The 27,668-nt window shown below is 39.6% G+C and overlaps 1 protein-coding gene across 7 annotated transcripts in view; it reads right to left on the bottom strand.

Moving 5' to 3' along the window:
* The window catches only part of LOC129635355 (uncharacterized), a 434,397-nt gene that overhangs the window by 135,375 nt on the left and 271,354 nt on the right, over nucleotides 1–27,668 (bottom strand). For 3 of the 7 annotated variants that reach the window (XM_055558294.1, XM_055558299.1, XM_055558296.1), the window contains 2 exons: nucleotides 11,778–11,895; nucleotides 9,465–10,624 (listed from right to left, as the gene is read on the bottom strand). In XM_055558294.1, the coding sequence (XP_055414269.1) occupies nucleotides 10,416–10,624; nucleotides 11,778–11,895 (327 nt within the window). In that variant the 3' untranslated portion in view covers nucleotides 9,465–10,415. Of the gene's footprint in view, nucleotides 1–9,464; nucleotides 10,625–11,777; nucleotides 11,896–27,668 lie in introns of those variants that run through there. The other 4 variants (XR_008706245.1, XM_055558295.1, XM_055558298.1 and 1 more) reach the window with 2 other exon arrangements.

Raw genomic sequence — 27,668 nt, 5'->3', positions numbered from 1 at the left:
AAACCCCTCAATTCAAAAACAATAAAAAAGTCAAACTTGCAAGTTTGCTTAAAAAATAATAATTATTTTGCTAAATATTTGCTAGCATCAAATATGCTAATTTGTTCTTCTTCCCACTGCCACCCCTCCCCCCCAAACTCTCCTGATAATTTCACTAGTTTCTCCCAAATTTGATTGAGGACTCTCACACAGTCTCTGCAATGATGTTCTTAGCCATTTTCTGCAAACTTTATCAAATTACTTTGGGTCATTCACTCATTTAGTTCAGGAAAAATTTACTGAGAATTAAAACTGCTAACACGGTCCTAGTATCCAAAACAATCTATATATTTAATGTGATCCCCATCAAATTACCAATGACCTTTTTAAAATTTTAAAGAACTATAACAAATAATCCTCAGATTTATATGGAACCATAAAGTACTGGGAATTAGCAAAACACTCCTGCAGAAAAATAATAAAGCAGGAGGCATAACCTGTGAAGGTTTCAGGTAATACTACAAAGCTACAGTAGTCAAAACAGTGTGGTACTGATACAAAAACAAGCATATGGATCAATGGGACAGAACAGAGAAGCCAGAAATAAATCCATGCATCTATGGTCAATTAACAATGGGGAAGAGAGTCTCTTCAGGAAGTTGTAGTGGGAAAGCCAGAGAGCCAAATGTAAATCAATGAAGTTAGAACATACCCTCTCACCATACACAAAAATAAACTCAAAATGACTTAAGGAGTTAAACATAAGACATGACACCACAAAATTCCTAGAAGAGATTATAGGAAAAACATCCTCTGATGTACCAATGTTTTCTTAGGTCAGTCTCCCAAGGCAACAGAAATAAAAACAAAAATAAACAAATGGGACCTAATCAAAGGTACAAACTCTTACACAGCAAAGGAAACCATAAGAAAAGACAATCTAGGCAATGGGAAAAAAATGTTTGCAAACAATGCAACCAATAAAGGCTTAATTTTCAAAATATACAAACAGCTCATACAACTCAAGACCAAAAATATCCAAACAATCCAATCAAAAAATGGTCAGAAGATCTAAATAGATATTTCCCCAATTAAGACACATAAATGGCCAATAGGCACATGAAAAGATGCTCAACACCACTAATTATTAGAGAAATGCAAATCAAAACTACAATGATGAACCACCTCATGCTGGTCAGAATGACCATCATTAAAAACTCTACAAATAATAAATGCTGGAGAGGATGTGGAGAAAAGGGAACCTTCCTATGCTGTTGGCAGGAATGTAAGTTTTGGTATACCCACTGTGGAAAACAGTAGGGAAGTTCCTCAGAAAAGTAAAAATAGGGTTTCTATATGATCCAGCAATCCCACTCCTGGGCATATGTCCAGACAAAACTCTAATATAAAAACATGCACGTATCCCTATGTTCACAGCAGCACTATTCACAATAGCTAAGACTTGGAAACAACCTAAATGTCCATCAACAGAGGACTAGATAAAGAAGATCAATGAAATAAATGCCATTTGCAGCAAAATGGATGCAACTAGAGAGTCTCATACTAAGTAAAGTAAGTCAGAAAGACAAATATCATATGGTATCAGTTACATGTGACATCTAAAATATGCCACACATGAACCTATCTATGAAACAGAAATAGACTAATGGACATAGAGAACAGACTTGTGATGGACGAGTCGGAGCACTGGGGAGGGGTGGAGTGAGAAGTTGGGGTTAGGTGATGTAAGTATTGTACATGGAATGGATAAACAACAAGGTCCTACTGTATAGCACACAGGAGTATATTCAGTATCCTATAAAAAGCCATAATGGAAAAGAATTAATAAAAAAGAATGTGTGTGTGTGTGTATATATATATATATACACACACATATATATATATCTGAATCATTTTGCTGTACAGCAGAAATTAACACACTATAAATCAGCTGTATTTCAAAAAAGAAAGGTTATCTAATACCTATCATGTGCCAGGGGCTGTTGAGAGCACCAAGATCCAATGGGGAACAAAACAGGTCCACCTTCTGCCTTCATGAAGCAAACAACAAGCAAATTGTCATCAACTGGGTTAACAGGGAACACTAGATCTATATTTTGAACATGGCTTCTTTCTGGTGGCTTTTGTTCAACCTAGTGTTTGTAGCTAGCCATTGGGAGGCTGAATAATGTCTACTACCTATCAAGGCGGGGGACCTGGGGCTTTAAAACATGTTCATTATTTTATACCCCATTATTCCCCTTCCACATGTAAGGAAAACAGACTGCAAGTTCATGTAGCCAACCAAGATTGGTCCTAACTTCTCTGTTTTATTGCTTTCCTCTGAGAAATTATTAACTGAATGGTATCTATTTGCTCCTTATTTCTTTTGGTTTTAGGACCGATCTTTAGCCTTCATTTTAACCTTGGTATGGCTTTCCCCTAGGAAGCAAACCTGTGTTTGTGACAGCAGCCATCATCTCTATGACTCTAGCCTCTAGAGTCACTTAGCCTTGAGAAGTTATAAACTACCCTAATTACCTATAGTCAAAATGACTTTGTAAAGAGAAGTCTAGAGGACAGAGAACAAAGAACAAATGGGATCACATTTGCAATCCAGAAATACTAGTACTGAACAAATTGAAGAGGGGATGTCAAATTGGGAGCAAGGAGAAAAATGAGGAAGGCATTAAACTAATGCAAGAGACAAGTGACAAGACCTTATGGCAAAAGGCATTGCCAGTAAGAATGTAAAGGAAGCTATAGCGTCACTATAATCGTTACAGGTATGAGATTTATAGTAATTATTCATGGAGGGGAAAGTGTGTCTGATCACTAATGAAGTCCAATTTCAAGTGGGCAGAAGGAGGAACAAGGGCAAAGGAAATGGAGAAGGTGTAACTACAAGGGCAGAAAGAAAACCAGGAGAGGGGCATCACAGAACAGAATGTGTTCTTAAAGAGGAGGGCTGAAAACAGAGTAACAATTACTAAAGAAGTCAAGAAGGACAGGAAAGAAAATGTATCTATTGTCTTTGGCAACATGGTGGTGACTGAAAACTCTATACTAAGTGACTGATGTGGTGGATTGATGACAAAAGAAGCCAGGTTGCAGCTGACTCAGCAACTCAGCCTCTTTTGCATCCTGGAGTAATGGAAAGCATGGGATGAAGGGTAGGGTCGTTCCTACGCAATTACAGAAACTGCTGGAATACAGACATCATATGTAGGCAATTCTTATAAGAACCTTGGTTTGATAATACAGAACATTTTCAATTTTTATACACATGTTGTCTTTGACTCACTAGAAATGATATTAATACAAAAACTTCAGCACTGTGACTGCCCTCAACTGTTTGTACATCTTGACTGCCATCCAGTCTGGCCAAAATCAACTAAGCAATTATACACATGGGTGTGATAGCAGTATACCGAATGTTGACTGTCCTCAACCAAGAGATAGTAATGAAAAGTTCTGCTAATTAGGTCCTGTTTGTATTTCTATAATCAAAACTAACTACCTGTTTTATTCAATGATATGCTTTATTAATTATCACTGGTGTACTTGTTTCTCAGCACATTTTAAGCATCTTACAATACTTTGTCTATCTTCTGGGTACCCTTACCAGCTAAGATTTTGTTTGTATTAAAAAAGCAATAGATACACGGAACACAATGTGTTCATTACATAAGTTATTCCCCTGCCCCCTTTTGATCTTTCCCTGAGAAACATGGCCCTAGGCTTGTCAAATTTAATGTCAGAAGGGATAAATTTAAAAATATTATTAAGTGAAGCAGTTCTCACACCAGGAATAGGGAGAAGGCTTTTTCGTGGAACACTGGAATTTTATTTTATTTATAAAACAAATTTGAATATCACTATCATATGCATTTCTACAGGACAACTGAGGTCTTTAAGACTTTTCATATGTGGCTTCTATGACAACAGAATGCCTATAACATATAGTTTTTCAGAAAAAAGAGACTTTCAACTTCTATCATAGTAAGTTCCAAGTCTTTTAAAGAGTGATTCGGATCAGATCAGATCAGATCAGTCGCTCAGTCATGTCCGACTCTTTGCGACCCCATGAATCGCAGTACGCCAGGCCTCCCTTATCCATCACCAACTCCCGGAGTTCACTCAGACTCACGTCCATCGAGTCAGTGATGCCATCCAGCCATCTCATCCTCTGTCATCCCCTTCTCCTCCTGCCCCCAATCCCTCCCAGCATCAGAGTCTTTTCCAATGAGTCAACTCTTCGCATGAGGTGGCCAAAGTACTGGACTTTCAGCTTTAGCATCATTCCTTCCAAAGAAATCCCAGGGCTGATCTCCTTCAGAATGGACTGGTTGGATCTCCTTGCAGTCCAAAGGACTCTCAAGAGTCTTCTCCAACACCACAGTTCAAAAGCATCAATTCTTTGGCGCTTAGCCTTCTTCACAGTCCAACTCTCACATCCATACATGACCACAGGAAAAACCATAGCCTTGACTAGACGAAGCTTTGTTGGCAAAGTAATGTCTCTGCTTTTGAATATGCTATCTAGGTTGGTCATAACTTTCCTTCCAAGGAGTAAGCGTCTTTTAATTTCATGGCTGCAGTCACCATCTGTAGTGATTTTGGAGCCCAGAAAAATAAAGTCTGACACTGTTTCCACTGTTTCCCCATCTATTTCCCATGAAGTGATCATGATCTTTGTTTTCTGAATGTTGAGCTTTAAGCCAACTTTTTCACTCTCCTCTTTCACTTTCATCACGAGGCTTTTGAGTTCCTCTTCACTTTCTGCCATAAGGGTGGTGTAATCTGCATATCTGAGGTTATTGATATTTCTCCCGGCAATCTTGATTCCAGCTTGTGTTTCTTCCAGTCCAGCGTTTCTCATGATATACTCTGCATAGTGGTCTGTAATTGAATTAGGGCAATATCTCCAGCTCTGAATGGAAAAGACTGAAGTCCAGATTGGGACAAGGAACTATCATAGGATTGCTAAGTGTGAAAACAGCCAAGTTAGAGCTGGACTTTCAATCTCCTGTGTCTTCCCACTGACCTCTACCTTAACTACTCCCTGTTGGAAAGGCAAGTGTGATGATTACTTTTAAATGTCACCTTGACTGGGCTAACTGTGGAAAATTCTTCGAGAGACAGGAATACCAGACCACCTGACCTGCCTCCTGAGAAATCTGTAGGCAGGTCAGGAAGCAACAGTTAGAACTGGACATGGAACAACAGATGGGTTCCAAATCGGGAAAGGAGTACATCAAGGCTATATATTGTCACCCTACTTATTTAACTTATATGCAGAGTATATCATGAGAAATGTTGGACTGGATGAAGCACAAGCTGGAATCAAGATTGCCAGGAGAAATATCAGATATGCAGATGACACCACCCTTATGGCAGAGAGTGAAGAAGAACTAAAGAGCCTCGTGATGAAAGTGAAAGAGGAGAGTGAAAAAGTTGGCTTAAAGCTCAACATTCAGAAAACTAAGATTATGGCATCCGGTCCCATCACTTCATGGCAAATAGACAGGGAAACAGTGGAAACATTGAGAGACTTTATTTCGGGGGGCTCCAAAATCACTGATGGACAGGGAGGCCTGGCATGCTGCGATTCATGGGGTCACAAAGAGTTGGACATGACTGAGCGACTGAACTGAACTGAAAATCACTGCAGATGGTGACTGCAACCATGAAATTAAAAGATGCTTGCTCCTAGGAAGAAAAGTTATGACCAACCTAGACGGCATATTAAAAAGCAGAGACATTACTTTGCCAACAAAGGTCCGTCTAGTCAAAGCTATGGTTTTTCCAGTGGTCATGTATGGATGTGAGAGTTGGACTATAAAGAAAGCTGAGCACCGAAGAATTGATGCTTTTGAACTGTGGTGTTGGAGAAGACTCTTGAGAGTCCCTTGGACTGCAAGGAGATCCAACCAGTCTATCATAAAGGAAATCAGTCCTGACTATTCACTGGAAGGACTGATGCTGAAGCTGAAACTCCAATACTTTGGCCATCTGATGAGAATAACAGATTCACTGGAAAAGACCCTGGTGTTGGGAAAGATTGAAAGCAAAAGGAGAAGTGGGTGGCAGAAGAAGAGATGGTTAGATAGCATCACTGACTCAATGGACATGAATCTAAGCAAATTCCAGGAAACAGTGAAGGACAGGGGAGCCTGGTATGCTGCAGTCCATGGGGCCGCAAAGAGTTGGACACGACTGAGTGACTGAACTGAACTGAACTGACTGGACTAAAGGATACATGGATCACCGGTAAAACATTATCTTTGGGTGTCTCTGTGAGGGCGCTTCAGGAAGAGATTAGCATTTGAATCTGTAAGTGGAGTAAAGATGGCCCTCACCGATAGGGGTGGACATCATCCAAATGTTAGGACTTGAGTAGAACAAAAGAGCAAAGTAAGGGCAGATACGCTCTTCCTTAGCTTGAGCTGAGACATCCATCTTCTGCCCTTGGACACTGGTGTTCCTGGTTCTTAGACCTTCAGACTAAAGCAGGGACTTAAACCACTGGCTCCCCTGGTTCTTGAGCCTTTGAACTCGGGCTGACTTACACCACCAGCTCCCTGATCTCGACTATAGGTGGCAAAATTGGGGGACTTCGCAGTCTCTGTAACTGCATTAGCCAATTCTTGTAACAAATCTCCTCATATATATTTATCTGTGTCCTAGAGGCTCTGTTTCTTTGGAAAATTTTGACTAATACAGGGATATCTCAGGCTCTGAGGTCACACAGATTCTACTTTGAAGCCTAAATTTACTCTGTATATCACTCATCTCACCTGGAAAGTGGGTTCACAGAAGGTACCATTGTATTGGCTGGGATTACTGTGATGGTTAAATGAGAAAATGTATGGAAAATTCCAAATCAGTGCTTGGCACATGGTGACTACCCTACAGACGTCAACCGCTTTTAACAACACAGAGTAAAACCGGCTGTCACTATGTTGGGTTTGTCCCCGTCCCAGAAAAAAGCCTACGATCCCTATAAACTGAAACAATCAGTCATTACCAGATTGTGACCTGTTTGTTTTTCAGACACTTGCTGCTGATCAGTTTCAACTGAGACCCAGTCATAGCCATAATCAAACATCAAAGGTATGTGGGCAATAACATACTGCCTTTTTGTTGTTGTTTTCCACATAAGTGTATCTAACTGAATTAATTGGTTGGCTACTAGCATATGGGAGCCTTGACTAACTGGGACCAAATCTCTGAGACTGCTGAGCAGAGCAGTTAGGATACAGTATCATGCCTCTGTCCTACTGAACACTCCTGGTAAATCACTCAACCTCTCTGTGCCTCTGTTTCCTCATCTACAAAATGGGGATAAAAGAGGACCTACCTCTTAGGTTGTGAAGATCAAATGAGATGCTACACATTAACTGCTGGGCTAAAGAGGGCCCCCTCCTAACTCCTCAATAGTTGGGCCATTAGTATGATTTTTATTTCCCCTGCCGTCCCTTCCATCTCATTGAGGAGCTTGGTTCTAACCAGGAACAGGATATACAAGTGTCATCTGAGGTTCATGGTGTTGTAAAGTTGGATTAACAGCATCATGCAGGCTGAGAGGAAGTCCAAGATTTCTCCTCTACCATAACATCTCCACCTTGTGACTAAGCAGGTGGGGGTGTAGAGGGGGAAAAGACCTACATGTTGGGGTCTCTGGGCCATTGAGTTTATAGGCTTGGATTTCTCACATAAACTGAACTTAAAAGGATTAGAGCATGAGAGAGACTTGGTCTCTCCTGACTATAATTTCCCATTTTCTTGTTCTTAGACTCTCCTTGACTGGCTGGTAAGAGATTTCCTATTGTCTCACTTCTTATTTGTAAAGAGCTCCAATCTGATTCTGGATGTCGGTTCTACAGACAACGAGGATCAGAAAAAGTCATATATGAAAATGAGATGTTCCAACTTGTACTGTGCTTGTGGACCCCAGGGTGTACTTATTACACTGTGGATGGCTGGCTCTGACCTCCAAATCTCTGAATTCAGCCAGTCCTGCCCAGCAATCTTTACCTTTCCTAATTACCAAAGGAATTTAATGCAGAATCATGTCTGAACGTCACTGTAAGAAACTCGGTTCTTACTCAGGCCTGCATCAATATTCTGCTTGTTTTGAAACTTGCTGCTTAAGTAAGACAACGCTGGCTCCGGTGCTGCAGGGCCTGCCTTTGTTCAATCCATATGGGCACACCTCCCCACCCTCCCCTGCCAAGTCATTTCCTGAGACAGGCTTTAATATCAAGAAACGCACTTAAAGCCTACTTTTAAAATCACTAACTTTTTAACTAAGAGAAGAAATAGGAAAAAAGCACAGCACTGGAGAAAAAAGATACCACTTAAGTAAAGAAATTAAAAAAATCATAATCTTAAAACGCCAAGCTTACTGATTTGGTCAAGTGAAGGACACAAGCTATTCAAAACCCACTGGCCAATTTGGTAAAAATTTCACTGAAATGTGATTTATACTATTTAGACCAAACTCTCAAGGAGGAGGGCCTCCACAGTGGCACAGAGATAAAAGGATCTGCCTGGCAATGCAGGAGACACAAGAGACGTGTTTTCGATCCCTGGATTGGGAAGATCACCTGGAGGAGGTAATGGCAACCCACTCTAGTATTCTTGTCTGGAAAATTCCATGGACAAAGGAGCCTGGCAGTCTACAGTTCATGGGATCGCAAAGACTTGGGCACTACTGAGCATGCATGCACACATTCATTCACTCAGCCTCAAGGAGGGAGGTAGCTTGGTGTAATGGGAAGAATATAGATATTCCTATCAGACAACTTTGGTTTGAAATTTGGCTCCATCAATCCAGCCAAGTAACATTAATCTCTTTGAGGCTGGTTCCCCAATGAGAATAGTGATAATGTATATAACCTGCATAGCCCAATTATTATTAATGATCATTGCTATTGTCTTTATCTCTTCTTACCCTCAATCAGTAAAGTGTTCAGTTCAGTTCAGTTGCTCAGTTATGTCTGACTCGTTGCAGCCCCATGGACTGCAGCATGCCAGGCCTCCCTGTCCATCACCAACTCCCAGAATTTACTCAAACTCATGTCCACTGAGTCAGTGATGCCATCCAACCATCTCATTTTCTGTCGTCCCCTTCTCCTCCTGCCTTCAATCTTTCCCAGCATCAGGGTCTTTTCCAATGAGTCAGTTCGTCACATCAGGAGGCTGAAGTGTTGGAGTTTCAGCTTCAGCATCAGTTCTTCCAGTGCATATTCAGGACTGATCTCCTTTAAGATGGACTGGTTGGATCTCCTTGCAGTCCAAGGGACTCTCAAGAGTCTTCTCCAACATCATGGTTCAAAAGCGTCTATTTTTCGGTGCTCAGCTCAGTAAGGTAGGGAACATAACAATATTATTTCATAACCATGTTGTGAAGATTATTAAATTAGATAATTCAAAGGCTACACATTTAGTGTGTATGATGTGTCAGGTACTGTTCTAAGTACTTCACATGGATTTATTTATTTACTTCTTACAACAAGACCATTTTACTGAGGATGAGGAATCTGGGGCTCAGAAAGATTAAGTACATTATGCAAGGTCGCACACCTGTAAGGGGTGAAGCTGGATTAATGTATGTGAAAGGGTTAAGCCAGGACCAGGTATACAGTAGACACTCAATAATGGGGCAGTATTCATGGTACCATGTGTATAGAGAACCTTTCCTAAGGGGCTGCCTTGGGAGTATCAGAATTTTGGCTGACTGGAAATTCCACAATGGTTAGTGTGTTAATATTGATGGAAGTTCATTCTTTCATGGAATATGGGTTTGGGGTTGCCCTGAAGGACAAAAAGAACTATCTCTCAGCTACAAACAGGAGTGGAGATACCTTTAAACAGGGGTTGAGTCTGATTCATTCAGTCAGGTGGTCCTCAAATTAGTGTCACCTGTCTACAAAGAAACTGAATAACTGTCATACTTAGAAAATTTCCTGTTTAGTCCTGAGAGAATGATTATGCTGCAAAGAAGCAGTTGTTAAGACTGGGTAGGGGGGAAAAAATCTCTTGTAAGTTACATTTTGATGGGCCAACATTAGACACAATAAAGGCAGTGATATTTAAATTGATCAGGGACAGATGTTTAACATATTTTATGTAAGAATTGTAGACACAGTTAACTGCCAAAACAGACTGTTTCCTGAAACATTGGACAGATGGAACTAAGAAGATGTACTCCTGAGGAGTGGGAACTCCTCAAAGTGACCCTAATTAAAAAAAAAAAATTTTTTTGATCAAAGCACTTCAGTGATTTTTAATTCTGTTTCTGTACTTTGTTCACTTTGTCGTGGCTACAAAGGTATTTGGGATGCAACATTTTTCTCTCTTTCTCTCTCTCTGAGTGTGTGTGTGCTACACATGTGTGAGTATTCCTGGTTTCAAAAGCATGCTTTGTTTTATTTTCTATCATTCACTGTGGGAAATTGAGTGTGCTGTACACATTGTTGGCTGTCTCCCCAGCATCTGCTCCCCTCCCCCCCACCCCACCCCCAGCAGTCCCTGATTTCCATTTGGGGATCTGGGGTTCCAGAGATGCTGATTCTACTTCCATTTCCAGATCTTGTCACCATTCTGCTGGAAAGTCTTGACTTTGATTGTTCCTTTTCTCATTCAGAGTAAAAAAAACAAAAAACAAAAAAACAACAAAGTCGTCATACTGGTGCTGCAAGGCTTGATGCAGTGGGGCTCTGTTATCCAACCTCATCTCCTACAGCCTCCCACCCATCTGTGCTCCTTTTTACTGCCCCCTCTTACTCTTCCTGAAACATTCCAGGCACTGCTATATCTGCCAATATTCTCCCACCTCTAGGACTTTAACTCTCTGATCTGTTAGAATAAAGCAACTGAAGACTGAGTTGACCAGTTTCCCCTAAATCCCTCATTTGGCTCACAGGGGGAAAAAAAAAATCCCGAGACAGTCAGTAATGCTAATTAAGTTAATTAATTAAATCAGATTACTTTCTGTGAGAAATGGGAACACATTTTCATTCCCATTAATGCTTTAAGAGGAATGTTCACCAACATTCTGCCCTGATGTGTATGAAGTCTTTCTTCTTGTGTTCTTAAAGAACAATATACAATTCAGTGGTGCAGAGAAAGCCTGGTTGAGAGCAACTGCAAGAGTTATTTACTGGGTGGGGTTTCAGTCTTGCGTTGGCTATTCTGCTGATATTCACTTAATGAAACTGACAAATAAAAACAAAATCTGTAAAGTATGCCAACCAATGCCTGTTTCACCAATCCAGCTTTTTGGCTTGCCTCAAGTAGTTTTAATAAAATATGTTAACTATACCAGTGTCTTGAAAGAATTCATGCTCTGTAAGCTAGCTCTCTCAATTGCTCTAAGTTTTGGAAATAGGCCGGTGAATTTAATGAACTATTTAAAATAATACTCCAGGAGACTTAAATCTTGATAATTATGCAAGGAGTTGTATTTCAGGTATATTACATGTTTCGAAAATGACGCATTTTGCCTAGAATTCTGATCATTGTATGTGCAATGAGCTATGGTCACCAGGATCGAATTTAAATCACGCTTTCAATTCACAGATGACCCAAAATGAAATTCATGCAACTAACAATAGGGAGGGATGGTGCTACCACTCTCTTGAGTTTGCCTTATAATGACTCTGTTTAATTTCCTGTTTTAAAGAAAGAACCTGAATGGAATTTCTTCTTCAGGGATTATTTGGTTTAAACCTGATCCTCTCACATGCTTTCCTAAATCTCTCCTTTGAGGATTTGGACTCCGGACTCACCTGAAGGTATCATTTCAGTTCTTGGATGAGAGACACACTCTTCATCATCCCAAAGCAATCCGAGAAAGTCCTTCTCTGCCACAAATGGCACCAGCAAGTGTACAAAGCCCACTTTGTTCTGTGAGAAATGAAAACAGATTTTAACAGTGCATCTTTGGATTGAAGTAGGAAGAACTTATACAGGGACATTAACGCAAGTCAGAATCATTAACATTCATAACAATGCCACCGTTGCTGTTTATGCAGTTGGTGTTCAATGTATCTGGGTCTTGTTTCATTCAATAACATAATACCTGCATTTGCCCGCATTCCTGCTCTGGACTTTTTTGGTATTAAATTCAGTGAGGACTATTAGTAGTCAAACAAGTGTAAGGCTAAAGCTTTCATTACTTCTTTTGCCATGGGTGGTTAGGGGAGCAAAAGACCTCCTGGCCCATCCACCCTATCTTTCCAGTGGAAAGATAGTTCCTTGATAACAATGAAGGGTCGGTGTCTAAGCAATTTCTTTGGGATTGTGTATAGGTTGGTTTTAGCAATTCAGAAAAGGATGACTCATTTTGATCCACAACACAAAAAATACACGCAAGTCGACTTATTGAAAAGTTTATTGGCTAGACATAGTTATATAGACAGGAATTTCTATACAGTATGAAGTTAAGCAAGCAACTCCAACAAATTCAATTAATCATTGTGAGGCTAAACTAAGAGTAATTTAAGATTAAAAATAAAACATCACTAGGAGAAATAAAAAATTATAGTCTGATAAGATAACAGTACAATGTATTCTACTTCTTTAGCTCAGGGTTTCCAATGACTAGATGGTGCCTATGTGCACAGCAAGAGCTTCACAGCTCTGTGAAACCCTGTCTGGCACACAGCTTTCTTAGAAGAATTCAGAATTAAAAGCCAGCGTAATCTAGTTCTAATAATGAATATCAGGTTTTAAATGAATATTTGAATAACTCACTTCCTAGGTTACTATGAAGTGACCCTTAATTACACATTGATATAACAGTCCATGGAATTTCAAATCATTCATCTAGAAGCCACAAGAGAAAAAAACTGCTAAAAATGTTAACTTTTTGTTTTGAGACAATCATAGATTCATACACAGTTGTGAGAAATAGGATGAAGAGGTCCAGTGTACTTTTTACTCAGTTTCCCCAAATGGTAATATCTTGTAAAACCATAGTTCAATGACACAACCACAATATTGACACTGATACAATCAAGATACAAAATATTTCCATCAACTCGGCAATCTCTCAAGTTGTCCTTTTGTAGCCATACCCACTTCTCTCCCACCTCCATCCTCTTCATCTCGGGCTACCAGTAATCTGGTCCCCATTTCTATAAGTTTCTCATCTTAAGAGTTTTAATCAATGGGATAATATAGTAAGTAATCTTTTGGGAAACTGCCAAATTATTTTCCAGAATGGCTGTACCATTTTACATTCTTACTGAAATATACAAGTGATCTATCTCTGTATATGCTCTCCAGCATTTGCTGTTGCCTCTATTTTAATTTTAGTCATTCTGATAGACATGTAGTGATACTTTATTGAGGTTTTAATTTGCATTTCTCTAACGACTGATGTTGAATGGTTTGCCTTGGAAAAGAATTGAGATCATTCTGTCATTTTTGAGACTGCACCCAAGTACTGCATTTCAGACTCTTTTGTTGACTATGAGGGCTACTCCATTTCTTCTAGGGGATTCTTGCTCACAGTAGTACATATATTGGTCATCTGAATTAAATTTGCCCATTCCCACCCATTTTAGCTCACTGGTTTCTAAAATGTTCACTCTTGCCATTATATAATAATAGTTGCTAATAAAGCCTTGGCCAGATACTTTCAATTTGTGTATCAATTTGGTATTGAGGTCTGTTGACTGCTTTTTCCATGCAGTTTAAGGTTTTTCTCATCCTCTGTATGGCCAGTAATTTGGATTATTTTGAATATTTTATTATAAAATTCTGTGTCTTGTTTGAATCTGATGAAAATTATTGATATTTTTGTTTTAGCAGGCAATCAAACTGGTTAGGTTCAGATGACAAATATCAATCTATGAGCACTGTTTCTAATATCTTTTTAATTTTCAAAGCCTTTGCAATACTATCAAGATCTGTCCCCCATCTGTGTCACTCAATGGTTAGTCTGGAACCCTATCCATGGTCTATCAGTTAGTTCAGTTCTCACAAGTCTTCGATCTGCTGATTAGAATCAGACTCCTGCATACATAACTCAGGGGAAGCCCACGTGTTCATAAACCACTTTATGGGTTTTTGTTTTTCTTTGAGCACTCCTCTCCAATCTCCTAGGTGCTTTCATTTTCCGTGGGTTCTTCTTTTGGCCTCTGGCCTGAGAGTTGGGCTTTAGTTACCCTTTCTGTTTTGCACATTTGTGACCACACCCATGTTCTAGGCCCAAGTGGCAAAGGACAGAGAAGGAACCAAAGGCAATGGAAGCACTGTCCCACTCTCTTGGGACCACATTTCCATCACTGAAGAGAAAGGTGCCCTTCCCTAGAGTTTTGGTTCCTGCTAGCTCCAGGCCCAGTTTCGGTCACTGTTATCATGGGAATGTCTACAGAATATGGTGGGAATGAACCAAGAAAAGGAAAAGAAGGTAAAACCATTTGCTACACTGTCTCCAGCATTAGAAGTCCCTTTTCCCTTCTTCTCAAGTTTGGAGGAGAAGGCTTATTCTGGAGCACTCTCTCTACCCTCAGGGCTCTCTATGGGGTTTCAGGTTGTACTGGGTTCAGCCACGGTGATGTTCAAAGGGAAAAAAATAATTAACTTACAACCATTTTGGTGGCATTTCAAATTCTAGTCTCCTTCCCTAAACTACCTGGTACTAGTTACTTTTCAGAGTCCTCAGATAGCTGCTCCATGCATTCTGCTCATATTTTACAGTTGAGTTCAATGGGAGATATAGCATAGAATGTACTTACTCCATCTTAACTGGAACATGAATCTTAAAATATGCATTTTCAAAAAAATTTAGTGGAATATAGTTGATTTATAATGTTGTATCAGTTTCAGGAGTACAGAAAAAAAGTTTCATTTATCAGATCAGATCAGATCAGATCAGTCGCTCAGTTGTGTCTGACTCTTTGCGACCCCATGAATCGCAGCACGCCAGGCCTCCCTGTCCAACACCAACTCCTGGAGTTCACTGAGACTCACGTCCATCGAGTCAGTGATGCCATCCAGCCATCTTATCCTCTGTCGTCCCCTTCTCCTCTTGCCCCCAATCCCTCCCAAGCATCAGAGTCTTTTCCAATGAGTCAACTCTTCGCATGAGGTGGCCAAAGTACTGGACTTTCAGCTTTAGCATCATTCCTTCCAAAGAAATCCCAGGGCTGATTTCCTTCAGAATGGACTGGTTGGATCTCCTTGCAGTCCAAGGAACTCTCAAGAGTCTTCTCCAACGCCACAGTTCAAAAGCATCAATTCTTCAGCGCTCAGCCTTCTTCACAGTCCAACTCTCACATCCATACATGACCACAAGAAAAACCATAGCCTTGACTAGACGGACCATTGTTGGCAAAGTAATGTCTCTGCTTTTGAATATGCTATCTAGGTTGGTCATAACTTTCCTTCCAAGGAGTAAGCGTCTTTTAATTTCATGGCTGCAGGCACTATCTGCAACATCCCCTGGATCATGGAAAAAGCAAGAGAGTTCCAGAAAAACATCTATTTCTGCTTTATTGACTATGCCAAAGCCTTTGACTGTGTGGATCACAATAAACTGGGGGAAATTCTGAAAGAGATGGGAATACCATACCACCTGACCTGCCTCTTGAGAAATTTGTATGCAGGTCAGGAAGGATCAGTTAGAACTGGACATGGAACAACAGACTGGTTCCAAATAGGAACAGGAGTACGTCAAGGCTGTATATTGTCACCCTGCTTATTTAACTTATATGCAGAGTACATCATGAGAAACGCTGGACTGGAAGAGACACAAGCTGGAATCAAGATTGCCGGGAGAAATATCAATAACCTCAGATATGCAGATGACACCACCCTTATGGCAGAAAGTGAAGAGGAACTAAAAAGCCTCTTGATGAAAGTGAAAGTGGAGAGTGAAAAAGTTGGCTTAAAGCTCAACATTCAGAAAACGAAGATCATGGCATCCAGTCCCATCACTTCATGGGAAATACATATATCCACTCTTTTAAAAAATATTCTTTTCCCATATAGTCCATTACAGAGTACTGAACAAAGTTTCCCTGTGCTATACAGCAGGTTCTTTTTAGTTATCTATTTTATATACAGTACAGTGTTTATGTCAATCCCAATCTCTCAATTTATCCGTCTCCCTGCTTATACCCTGGTAACCATAAGTTTGTTAAACCATGCATTTTTTTAAATCTATTAAACATCTATCATAAAAAGCCCTACACCATATTTGAAAATTATCAATCAAAAGCAAGGTGGCTTTTTCCTAAGAAAAGAACAATGATAGGTTTATCAGTCTTTTAGTCATGACATGCTGCTGCTGCTGCTGCTGCTAAGTCGCATCAGTTGTGTCCAACTCTGCGCGATCCCATAGACGGCAGCCCAACAGGCTTCCCCATCCCTGGGATTCTCCAGGCAAGAATAGTGGAGTGGGTTGCCATTTCCTTCTCCAATGCATGAAAGTGAAAAGCGAAAGTGAAGTTGCTCAGTCGTGTCTGACTCTTAGTGACCCCATGGACTGTAGCCTACCAGGCTCCTCCATCCATGGGATTCTCCAGACAAGAGTACGGCAGTGGGGTGCCATTGCCTTCTCCAAGTCATGACATAGGTACCATTAATTAAAAACTTATGGCTGAAGATCTTAGATTTGCTAAGCATCTTTAAAAAACTATATACCTGGATGATACTATTTTAGCTCTTGGTTGAAATTTACTCAAGACAGTGATTAAAAACAGACTTTGGTTTTTATCCAAAGTTGAGAAGAGAAAAAGTAATCTAAAGTTTGCTTTGTTATCTTCTACAGTTCTACTTTGGAGGACACTGCCCGTTTTGTTCCATGCTGTTTAAATAAAACATTCCTCTTTGAATTTCATGTAAAGAAAAGGTTCATCACTTCTTATGAACTCACATGCCTCTTATACAACTTTTCTTTTTTCCATGCCTTTCAGGAATATAAGAACCTCATATAGAACCTCATATAGTCTTTGTTCTGGCTCTTGTGTCACTGGCTCTCCTTAGCTAGTATTCTCAGAACAACTGCTTTTCCTTTATCATGTTACATGGGGCTTATTAGTTTATACTTATTTTATTGATAGACACTAAGTCATAAGTGAACAAGATGTAATGGTAGGATTATTAATCTATCCTTTTTCTTTGCCATTTCATTTTTGCTTTTTCTAAATCATGCTTTTAAAATAATGTTTTTTGATGAATACATAAGACTATATAATTTTATCTCTTGTATATTCTTAAAATTTCTCACAATAAAAATTAAAAGTTAAAAATTAATGAAATTATAATAATGGTGTGGCACTGGTACAAGAATAAAAAGATAATTATTGAAATAGGATAGGTAGTCTTGATGCAGATCTAGCTAGCACATTGCTGACTTAGATTGATAGGTTGAAGATACAATCATAAGTCAGTAGGAAAGTTACAGCCACTGTGGAGAAGAGTGTAAGGCTCTTCAGAAAACTGAAAACAGAATTACCATATGATCCGGCAATCCCTCTTCTGGGCATATATCCAGACAAAACTCTAATCTAAAGATACACGCACTTCTATGTTCATAGCAGCACTATTCACAACAGTCAAGACATGGAAGCAACCTAAACATCCATCAATAGATAAATGGATAAAGAAGATGTGGTGCATAATATATAGTGGAATACTACTCAGCACAAAAAGAATGAAATAATACCATTTGCAGCAACATGGATTGTCCTGGAGATTATCATACTAAGTGAAGCTAGTCAGAAAGAGCAAGACAGATACCATAAAACCTATGATATCACATAGGTGGCATCTAAAACATAATACAATTGAACCTATCTAGAAAACAGAAACAGACTCACAGACAGAGAGAACAGAACTGTGGTTGCCAAGGTGGAGGGCAGGGAGAGGAATGGATCGGGAGTTTGGGATCAGCAGATGTAAATTAACATAGATAGGATAGGTAAACAACAACGTCCTATTGTATAGCATAAGAACTGTATTCAGTGTCTTATGGTAAACCATAATGGAAAAGAATATAAAAAAGAATGTGTGCATGTGTATTTATATGGTAGATATATAATACATACGCATAACTGAATCACTTTGCTGTATAGCAGAAATTAACACAACATTGTAAATCAATGATACTTAGACCAAAAAAAACAAAAACAAAAACAAAATATATCAGTGGGAAAGATTTTTTTTTTTGTATAAATAGTTATCTGTTAATGCATTAGTTATTTGTGGGAAAAAGTTTTTCTTTTCATTGAATACAAAACCTGAAAATCAATTCTAGGTACATGTAAGAGTTAAGTGGAAAAAAAAAGTTAAACCATAAAAATCTGAAAAAATAAGTGATTACTGACTCTCTATTTGGGAAAAAATTTTTTAAGGTAAGAACAAAAGACAACAATCCCAAAGGTTAAAGATTTTATCACTTAAATTCACACTTTATATTTTGAAAATAACTAACAACAAACTATGAGTACCTGCAGCAGATATGTTCACCTAATAAATGGATAAAATGAACAGTAATATTCAAGAAGATAAATAGTCAAATACCCTGATAATTTACAAAATAAAATGGCTAATAAATACATAAAAATTCTTTAATAATAAGGTGCTTTAGAGAAATTAAAACTACTAGACATAATTATCTACCAAATATGATAAATGGTCTTACGGAGAATGTGATGAAACTCTCTTTCTAATAATAAAGGCAAAGTTTTAATCAGTCTTTTTGGTTAAGAGCACTAAAGCTTTAAAATACTACACATGTGATCCAATATATTCACTTCCCTAAGTCTATTTCAAGGATATAAAATTAATGTATATATTATTATGCTATGTATGAATTATACATATATATATATATATGAATGTAAGTATGGAATCATGTGATACTTTATAGCACCTCTTACACAATGATCCAATAAGAAATGGCAAATATACTTGAAACAAATAAAAAATAGAACATCTGAGCATAGAAACAAGAGATATGAAGAAGAACCAAATAGAAACATACACAAACACACACACACACACATACACACACACATTCACTCACCCATCCCAATGTTCATGTAAGTCTTAGAAAGAAAAATCTGGAAACAATATAATTGTCCAAAGTTATAACAATGGTTTGGTAAACTATAGCATATCCATATAAGGAATATTTTATAGTTAATATGAAATGATGTTTAAAAATATGATTTTTCTCCAGGGGCTGGGGATATGAGAGGCATGATTTGTAAAGCTTCTTTTTGCCATGATGAAAAAGCTCTGAAATAGATAGTGGTAAGGTGGTTCATATGGTAAAGAAACTTCCTGTAATGCAGGAGACCACAGTGTGATCCCTGGGTCAGGTAGATCCCTGGAGAAGGGAGTGGCTACCCACTCCAGTATTCTTGCCTGGAGAATTGCATGGACAAAGGAACCTGGTGGCCTACAGTCCATGGGATTGCAAAGAGTTGGACATGGCTGAGCGACTGACACTTTCACTCTTCAATGATTATACAACAGTGTGAATTTTCTTAATACCACTGAATTGTACACTTCAGTTCAGTCGCTCAGTCGTGTCTGACTCTTTGCAACCCCATGGACTGCAGCATGCCAGGCTTCCCTGACCATTACCAACTCCCAGAGTTTATTCATACTCATGTCCATTGAGTCGGTGATGCCATCCAACCATCTCATCCTCTGTTGTCCCCTTCTCCTCCTGCCTTCAATCTTTCCCAGCATCAGGGTTTTTTCCAGTGATTCAGCTCTTAGCATCAGATGGCCAAAGTATTGGAGTCTCAGCTTCAACATCAGTCCTTCCAATGAACACTCAGAACTGATCTCCTTTAGGATGGACTGGTCAGATCTCCTTGCAGTCCAAGGGACTCTCAAGAGTCTTCTTCAACACCATAGTTCAAAAGCATCAATTCTTTGGTACTTAGCTTTCTTTATAGTCCAACTCTCACATCCATACAGGACTAATGGAAAAACCACAGCTTTGACTAGACGGACCTTTGTTGGCAAAGTAATGTCTCTGCTTTTGAATATGCTGTCTAGGTTGGTCATAACTTTCCTTCAAAGGAGTAAGCATCTTTTAATTTCATGGCTGCAGTTACTACCTGCAGTGATTTTGGAGCCCCCCCAAATAAAGTCTGCCACTGTTTCCCCATCCATTTGCCATAAAGTGATCGGACCGGATGCCATGATCTTAGTTTTCTGAATGTTGAGTTTTAAGCCAACTTTTTCACTCTCCTCTTTCACTTTTATCAAGAGGATTTTTAGTTCCTCTTCACTTTATGCTATAAGGGTGGTGTTATCTGTATATCTGAGGTTATTGATATGTCTCCCGGCAATCTTGATTCCAGCTTGTGCTTCATCCAACCCAGCGTTTCTCATGATGTACTCTGCATATAAGTTAAATAAGCAGGGTGACAATATACAGCCTTGATGTACTCCTTTTCCTGTTTGGAACCAGACTGTTCCATGTTCAGTTCTAATCGTTGCATCTTGACCTGCATACAGATTTCTCAAGAGGCAGGTCAGGTGGTCTGGTATGCCCATCTCTTTCAGAATTTTCCACAGTTTATTGTGATCCACACAGTCAAAGGCTTTGGCATCATCAATAAAGCAGAAATAGATGTTTTTCTGGAACTCTTGCTTTTTCAATGATCCAGCGGATATTGGCAATTTGACCTCCGGTTCCTCTGCCTTTTCTAAAACCAGCTTGAACATCTAAGTTCACGGTTCACGTATTGCTGAAGCCTGGCTTGGAGAATTTTGAGCATTACTTTACTAGCGTGTGAGATGAGTGCAATTGTACACTTAAAAAGGATTAAACTGATAAATTTCATGCTATGTATATTTCACCAAGATAAAAAGGAATTTGGTGATACAGGAAAATACTTATAATAAAAAAACCCAAAATGACAACAACAAACCCAGATGCTATGTTAAAAATGACTTTCTATTCACATTACAGCGAATACATTGCTATTTCTTTTCTATTAGAATGCACTGATTCACAGTTGGAGATGGATCTGAATCATCAGAGGAGCTTAAAAAAGATCTATATATGGCCAAGGCCCATTCACTTTATATATACTAAATCATCATTTGCAGGGAAAGACTTGTTTTTATTTGAAGATTATATTTTAAAAAATAAATTCTACAGCTGACTTTAATGTATACTAAATCACCATTTCCAGGGAAAGGCTTGTTTTTATTTGAAGATTATATTTTAAAAAATTAACTCTACAACTTGGAAGGAAAATTATGACCAACGTAGATAGCATATTCAAAAGCAGAGACATTACTTTGCCAACAAAGGTCTGTCCAGTCAAGGCTATGGTTTTTCCTGTGGTCATGTATGGATGTGAGAGTTGGACTGTGAAGAAGGCTGAGTGCCGAAGAATTGATGCTTTTGAACTGTGGTGTTGGAGAAAACTCTTGAGAGTCCCTTGGTCTGCAAGGAGATCCAACCAGCCCATTCTGAAGGAGATCAGCCCTGGGATCTCTTTGGAAGGAATGATGCTAAAGCTGAAACTCCAGTACTTTGGCCACCTCATGCGAAGAGTTGATTCATTGGAAGACTCTGATGCTGGAAGGGTTTGGGGGCAGGAGGAGAAGGAGACAACAGAGGATGAGATGGCTGGATGGCATCACCGACTCAATGGACGTGAGTTTGAGTGAACTCTGGGAGTTGGTGATGGACAGGGAGGCCTGGCGTGCTGCGATTCATGGGGTAACAAAGAGTTGGACACGACTGAGCGACTGAACTGAACTGAACTGAACTTTAATATGAAGACCTATTCTTTCAGACTAGGTAACCTTTAAGATAGTGACTAAGAAAAAATAATTGTACTATATAATTTCAAAACTATCCCAGGTGAAAAAAATGGGCATACAAACCAAACATACACAGAGATTTCTTGAAAAGTTAGGGCTTCCCTGGTGGCTCTGACAGTAAAGAAACTGCCTGTGATGCAGGAGACATGAGTTTCATCCCGTGGTCAGGAAGATCCCCTGGAGAAGAGAATGGCTATCTGCTTCAGTGTTCCTGCCTGGAGAATTCCATGGACAGAGGATCCTGGAGGGCCGTAGTCCTCAGAGTTGCAAAGAATCAGATGAGACTGAATGACTTTCAGTTTCAAGTTTTTTTTTTTTTCCCAATTTTACTGAAAAGTTACACACAGAAATATTTCTGAGATGGGATAAAAACTGTCTGATATTTCATTATTTTTGTTTGTGTGTTATATCAAGTTTTCTACATAGGTACTAGGTATATAATCAGCAGCAAATTCCAAGCAAATAGTCAATGAATTTCTTTTTTGAATAAGAGAGGTTTTCCATTTTAAAACCAGAGGTTACTCCAAATACCAACTTCTACTACACTGAATGTGCTCCTTGTCACTGCAGCCAAATGTGCTCTGTGACCAGAGTCAGCTGAAAACGAATATCTACCTTTGTTTAGGGATTTGAGATGACAAGTGACCAGTCTGCTTCCTCCCACCACTACACTCCAGTCCCCTTTTCTCCCTTTCTTTCCCAACTCCTGTCCACTGAATCTTACGACCACTGAATGTATGGCCCATTTTGGTTTCAGCCTTATGTTTAGGGTCAGGGATACATCTACACAGATTCTTGGGGGTGCTTCTATGGGGGTGGCTTCTTTGTTTTGATTTTACCTCTTTCTTACTTTAAGGGTTTGTATTAGTCAGGGAGAGCCAAAAACAAAACAAAACAAAAACAAAAACAAACAAACAAAAAAACCCCCACCAGGTCCAGAGACTAACACATTTTGGCAAACACTTCGCATTTGTACCTTATTTTCTAGCGTTCACTATACAATCCTTATGCCCACCTCCATGAGATTTCCATTCTATAAAATAATTTTTCTTGTAAATCACTTCTTTCAGATGAGTGTTAACTACCATCTAATGTTAATAATGTAAAGCCTAACCTGGCTTTCCATTATAACACATTATTGTAACATTTATGTTTATATTGAAAATGATGAACTTCAAGCTTAATTTCCTCCTTTCCTTTAGTGGATAGAGACTCTAGGCTCACAGATGTAGGGTTAACTATTGTTAACTGCCTAGCACCATGTCTGGTTTACTATAGGGTGTTTGCTAGTTCTCCTGTATTGGCTTCCTAAGGTATACATTTTTTTACAGCCCTCTGCTTCTCATAAGATTATGGGAGTAAAGTCTTTGAGTGATGAATGATACAGGAAGAAGGCGGGCCACAACCTTTAAAAGAATGACATAGCTGTTGAGAACATGACAGACTGGTTAGAATCAACTAGGTCCAAGATGGTGGACAAGTTGACTTTAGCCACTAGACCTCGAGCCCCAGTACATGCTATTCCACATCAGCATGCCAAATGACACACCCACCAGTACTATGACAGTTTTGAGGCTACTTATAAAAAGCCAAAAAACTTGGTGGTGGTCCAATTCCTGGAAATCCCTGCTACTTCCCCCAAATAGTTGGAAAAATCCTCTACTCATTACCCTATGATATTATTCACCCCAATAAAAACTGACAACCCCATACCCTGGGGCCTCTTGCATTCTGATATGGCCCACACTCTGTATATGGAATGTGTATCTCCCTGAATAATCTTTCACTTAAAAAAACAAAACAAAAGAAAAAACAGCAACAAAATACTTCCCAAATTTAGGAGCTAGTCAGTCATTTAAGAAAGGTTTTGAAATCCATATCAAGTGATCTTTTTTGCTGGATATTTTCCATTTGCTCCTCCAGATCCACTCTATATCTTGACAAAGCGCTGTGCTCTCAGGAGGCTGATCATGGCCTCCAGCAATGGGCTCCCTTGCTCTCCGACTTTCTGTTGAATATGGCCAAATCAAGAGCATTGCCAAGAGGTCCGAGAGTGAAACTAGTATGTGTATTTCCCTTTTCCTGTCCTTGTTTCTCCCTCTACAGTTGGCTGTCTTTCCACGGAATGATCCATCTCCCATGAGGCGGCCTTCAAGGGCACTAGACTACCTGTCTTCAATTCCAGTGATACCCAGATTCTGCCTTCTTGCTCCTTTACCTTTGGGCTGGTACAGCTCCTGAGTAGCTAAGCACAAGGTTCCACAACACCCCTTGCTTGTTCCCTTAGTCTATCTACACTTTTATAAGCTACTTTGCACTTTCATTAAGTCCTCCCCAAGTCTCTCATGGGAGAGAGCCACATGAATCTTGCCAAGACTTTGAGTCACACTACTTTTGAAGTGAAGCAAGTTTTTTCCCATTAAGCCTTCACTGAAGAGTAAAGCACACTCTGCCAGCTGAATGGCGGTGATGGCTGCAAGATGAGGCCTCTTTCTGCGGTCCTGTGGGATGAGGAATGCTTTAGAGCAAACAAAGAGCATGTGAACGCAGATGGGCACACTGAAGTCAATCAATATGCACAAAAGGCATGGTGCCAGTGTTCACTTCAACCCTCAATGACTTTTCTGATCTAAGTAAGCATAGCTTTAAAATGACTGACCCCTTAGACCTTCCATCCAAAGGTCACAGCAACATCCAAATAACATCCACCTTGCAAGTATGGTGGCTGTTCTGGCTTAGGTAACCCACACAAAGTGGGTGCTGACTGTCAAATACTCTGTTACTCAGTCTACAAATCCTCTACATTTAACCTCCCTGACTCCCCATGAGGCTGATACTATTGCTGTTTTACAGATGACTAAAGCAAACTCAGAAAGGATACTGAAGGAGCAGCAGAAGCAGCACAGTCATATGCAGGGCTGAGGCTTTGAAGGCTTAGAGAATGTTATTAGAGATACAGCTTTGGTGATGAAAGCCTTAGAGTTAAGTTCTAGCTCTCCTGCTCTGGTTCGGTGACCTTACCTAACTTTTATGAGCCCAACTTTTCTCATCTACAAAGAAAGAGAAAGCATTTCTATATTACAGATGAATTTTGACTACTATAAAGAACATGGAGGAAATAATTCTTCAAATACTTAAGAACTGTAAAAATATGATTTATTCTTTGGTTGCCTTCTTAATCCTTTTCCACCTTGGAGGTAATAAATATGATTCCAGTTTCCATTTCCATGAGAAATCCAAAGACAGACCAGTGAGGCTCGACTTTCTCAATAGAAATAGTAAAAGTAATAATGACACCAGCAAAAACATTAATAAGTTTGCTTCTAATAACTCAAATTCATTGGCCAATTGTCACATGCTGAGCCCTTTACTTGGATTATCTCATTTAATCCTCACACCCATTCTGTGTATAGATATAGTGAAGTCACTGTTGTTTTCCTGGATGGAAAAACCAAGGTGCAGAGAGTTGAAATAACTTGCCCAAGGTCACACTGCTATACACACATATAAATATGGTTTGCATTATCCATTCACTGGATAGCTCTGGAGTACAGCAAAAGGTACTTCATAAGTCTCTGTTGGGATTATTCTAGAACTCTACTGCCTACAGCAGTAATGAAGAAAAGTAGACTTTTGTTTTCAGTAACATTTACCCAGAGCAGCAGTGGAGGAAGCAATCAAACCCATTTTTGTGTAGCCTGGAGAAAGCTACAGCTTTGCAGGTTTATCTTCACCAAGAAAGAGATCTGTTTTGTGGGGCTAAGGCATGTGCTTCTCTAAATATTCTGATGGTTGAATCCAGCCTGAAAGCAAACATTTCAAAGCCTTTGGCAGAAGTAGTTTAGAGAGAGGCTTCCAAGCCATCAGGCCAGCAGATGATGTTTACTTCTTGTGACATAATAGTCAAGTCAAATTTTATTTCATAGCAGTCACTTTCATGTCCTGAAAATAGAAACATCCCTTCAGATGACCATAACACCCCTGCACAACCCAAATCCCATTAAATAAATCTGTGGCTTTCCTTCTTTTGTGGAGAACAGGCAAGATAAGTCCTTTAACCTCCCGAGATGCTTCTTTCATTAGCAGCAGTGTGTGTGCCTGTGTGTGCATGTGTGTGTGTGTGTGTGTGTGTGTCTGTGTCTGTGAAGGCTTCTTTATGCAGATCGATTATGGTCAGGTTAAAAGGTGTGCCACCTGATTCAATAAGATGATTTGCAGAGCCCAAGTGGCCTCCTGTAAAATGCCTGACAGAGGACAAAGATGGGTAGAAATACGAAAAGGATGTGCTTTCACACAGGGACTGTACACTTTTCCGAGTCCTTATGCAACTGTGATTTCACTGTCTGTCTCCCCATCCCCAACTTCTCAATGAGGAAGTGAGGGAAACTGAGCCCAGGCAGTGTTTCAGCTCAGTACTGGGGAGAAAGGACAAGATTTGGGATCAGTGGACTTGCACTTAAATTTCTGCCCTGCTTTTATAGCTGGGTGACCCTGGGCAAGTTACAGAACTTCTCTGAGCTCGCTCTGACTTATTCATGCAATATGTCTAATACAGACTCAAAAGCCTATACATGGTATGATTTCATTTATATGACATTTCAAAGGAGGCAAAACTTCAGGGACAGAGCAACAGTGGTTTTCAAGGGACAGGGCTAGGTGTGGCAAAAGTCAGTCTACCAAGTTTTAGCCTAAGGAAGAGTTTCGAGGTGACAGAACTGTTCATTGTGGTGGTCACACGACTCTGCATTTATGAAAACTCATAGAAATAACTGTAGAGAAAAAAACTGAAGTTTACTGAACGCAAATTTGAAAAGATTCAGATGATAAAAAGATAACTGGGCTAATAAAGATGCTTCTCTCATGGGGTTGCTGGGTGTTAGCACACTCAATAGTAAAGTAACAGCCAGAACTATTTTTTACATATTGCTAACTAGATATTTCTAGGTTTGCGGCTGCTGAATGGAAGGACAAGAAGTGGAACCAAATTTAATGTCAACTCTTCAAAATGGTGAGACGGAAGTCGAGCAAAATCCTGGGCTGTAAGTGAAATGCTGATGTGTTGACAGTTGAAAATAGACAGGGGACGGGAATCAGGGGACAGGAAGAATCCATACAGACTTCTACGCGATGACTTTACCAATAAGAGAACTCGAAAACCTCTTTGTCCTCCCTGTCTGCCCATTTTCTCTTCCACTGGAGCCCCCCCTTTCCTGTCCCATCAACTCTAAACTTTCTCACCAAGTTTCACACAGATCTAGTTGTTTCTTGGTTATTTGTTTCGGGCACAATGCCAGCTGGCTTGATCTGCTTACTGCCACAGAAAACAAACCTCTCCTCCATTTCTCATGTGTTACCAGCCTAACAAATAAACTACTGTCTACGTTTTACACTGAATCCTGCAAATGACCCAGCCCCTTCCACGCAGAATGCTTTCTGCAGGCTGAAGTTTTTAAAAAGATGAAATATAACTGACAGGCAGCAGTGGGGTCCCCTGAGCTGGCAAAGGGTATTTTTAGCTGCTAGGTTTTTATTAATTACACTGGTTGCTGTTGGCTGTGGCTCTTGGTTTCTGCTGTCTTGCTGAAGAGAGTGTGTGGCTTTGAAATATAATTAAATCTGTCTGAAGTGTCCCAGCTCTGGTGCTTAGCAATTTCATGGTCACATCTTTGTATTTAGGGTGTTGTGGATTTTAGATGTTTTTATGGTAGGATACAGGGAGAGAATGGTTTCCCCTCTCTTTGCACAGTTTGAGTTCTCTTCTGCCTTTGCCTGGGAGATTGGCTCAAGCTTTGCAGCTTCTCCCCACTTTGTTTGAAGGACATGATTACCATGCACAAAATGTAGAGTCTTTGTCATATTCT

The sequence above is a fragment of the Bubalus kerabau genome, chromosome 20, assembly GCF_029407905.1.
Source record: "Bubalus kerabau isolate K-KA32 ecotype Philippines breed swamp buffalo chromosome 20, PCC_UOA_SB_1v2, whole genome shotgun sequence".
NCBI lineage: Eukaryota > Metazoa > Chordata > Mammalia > Artiodactyla > Bovidae > Bubalus > Bubalus kerabau.
The sequence above is the reverse complement of the archived record's forward strand: the minus strand, read 5'-3'. Positions and strand labels throughout refer to the sequence as shown.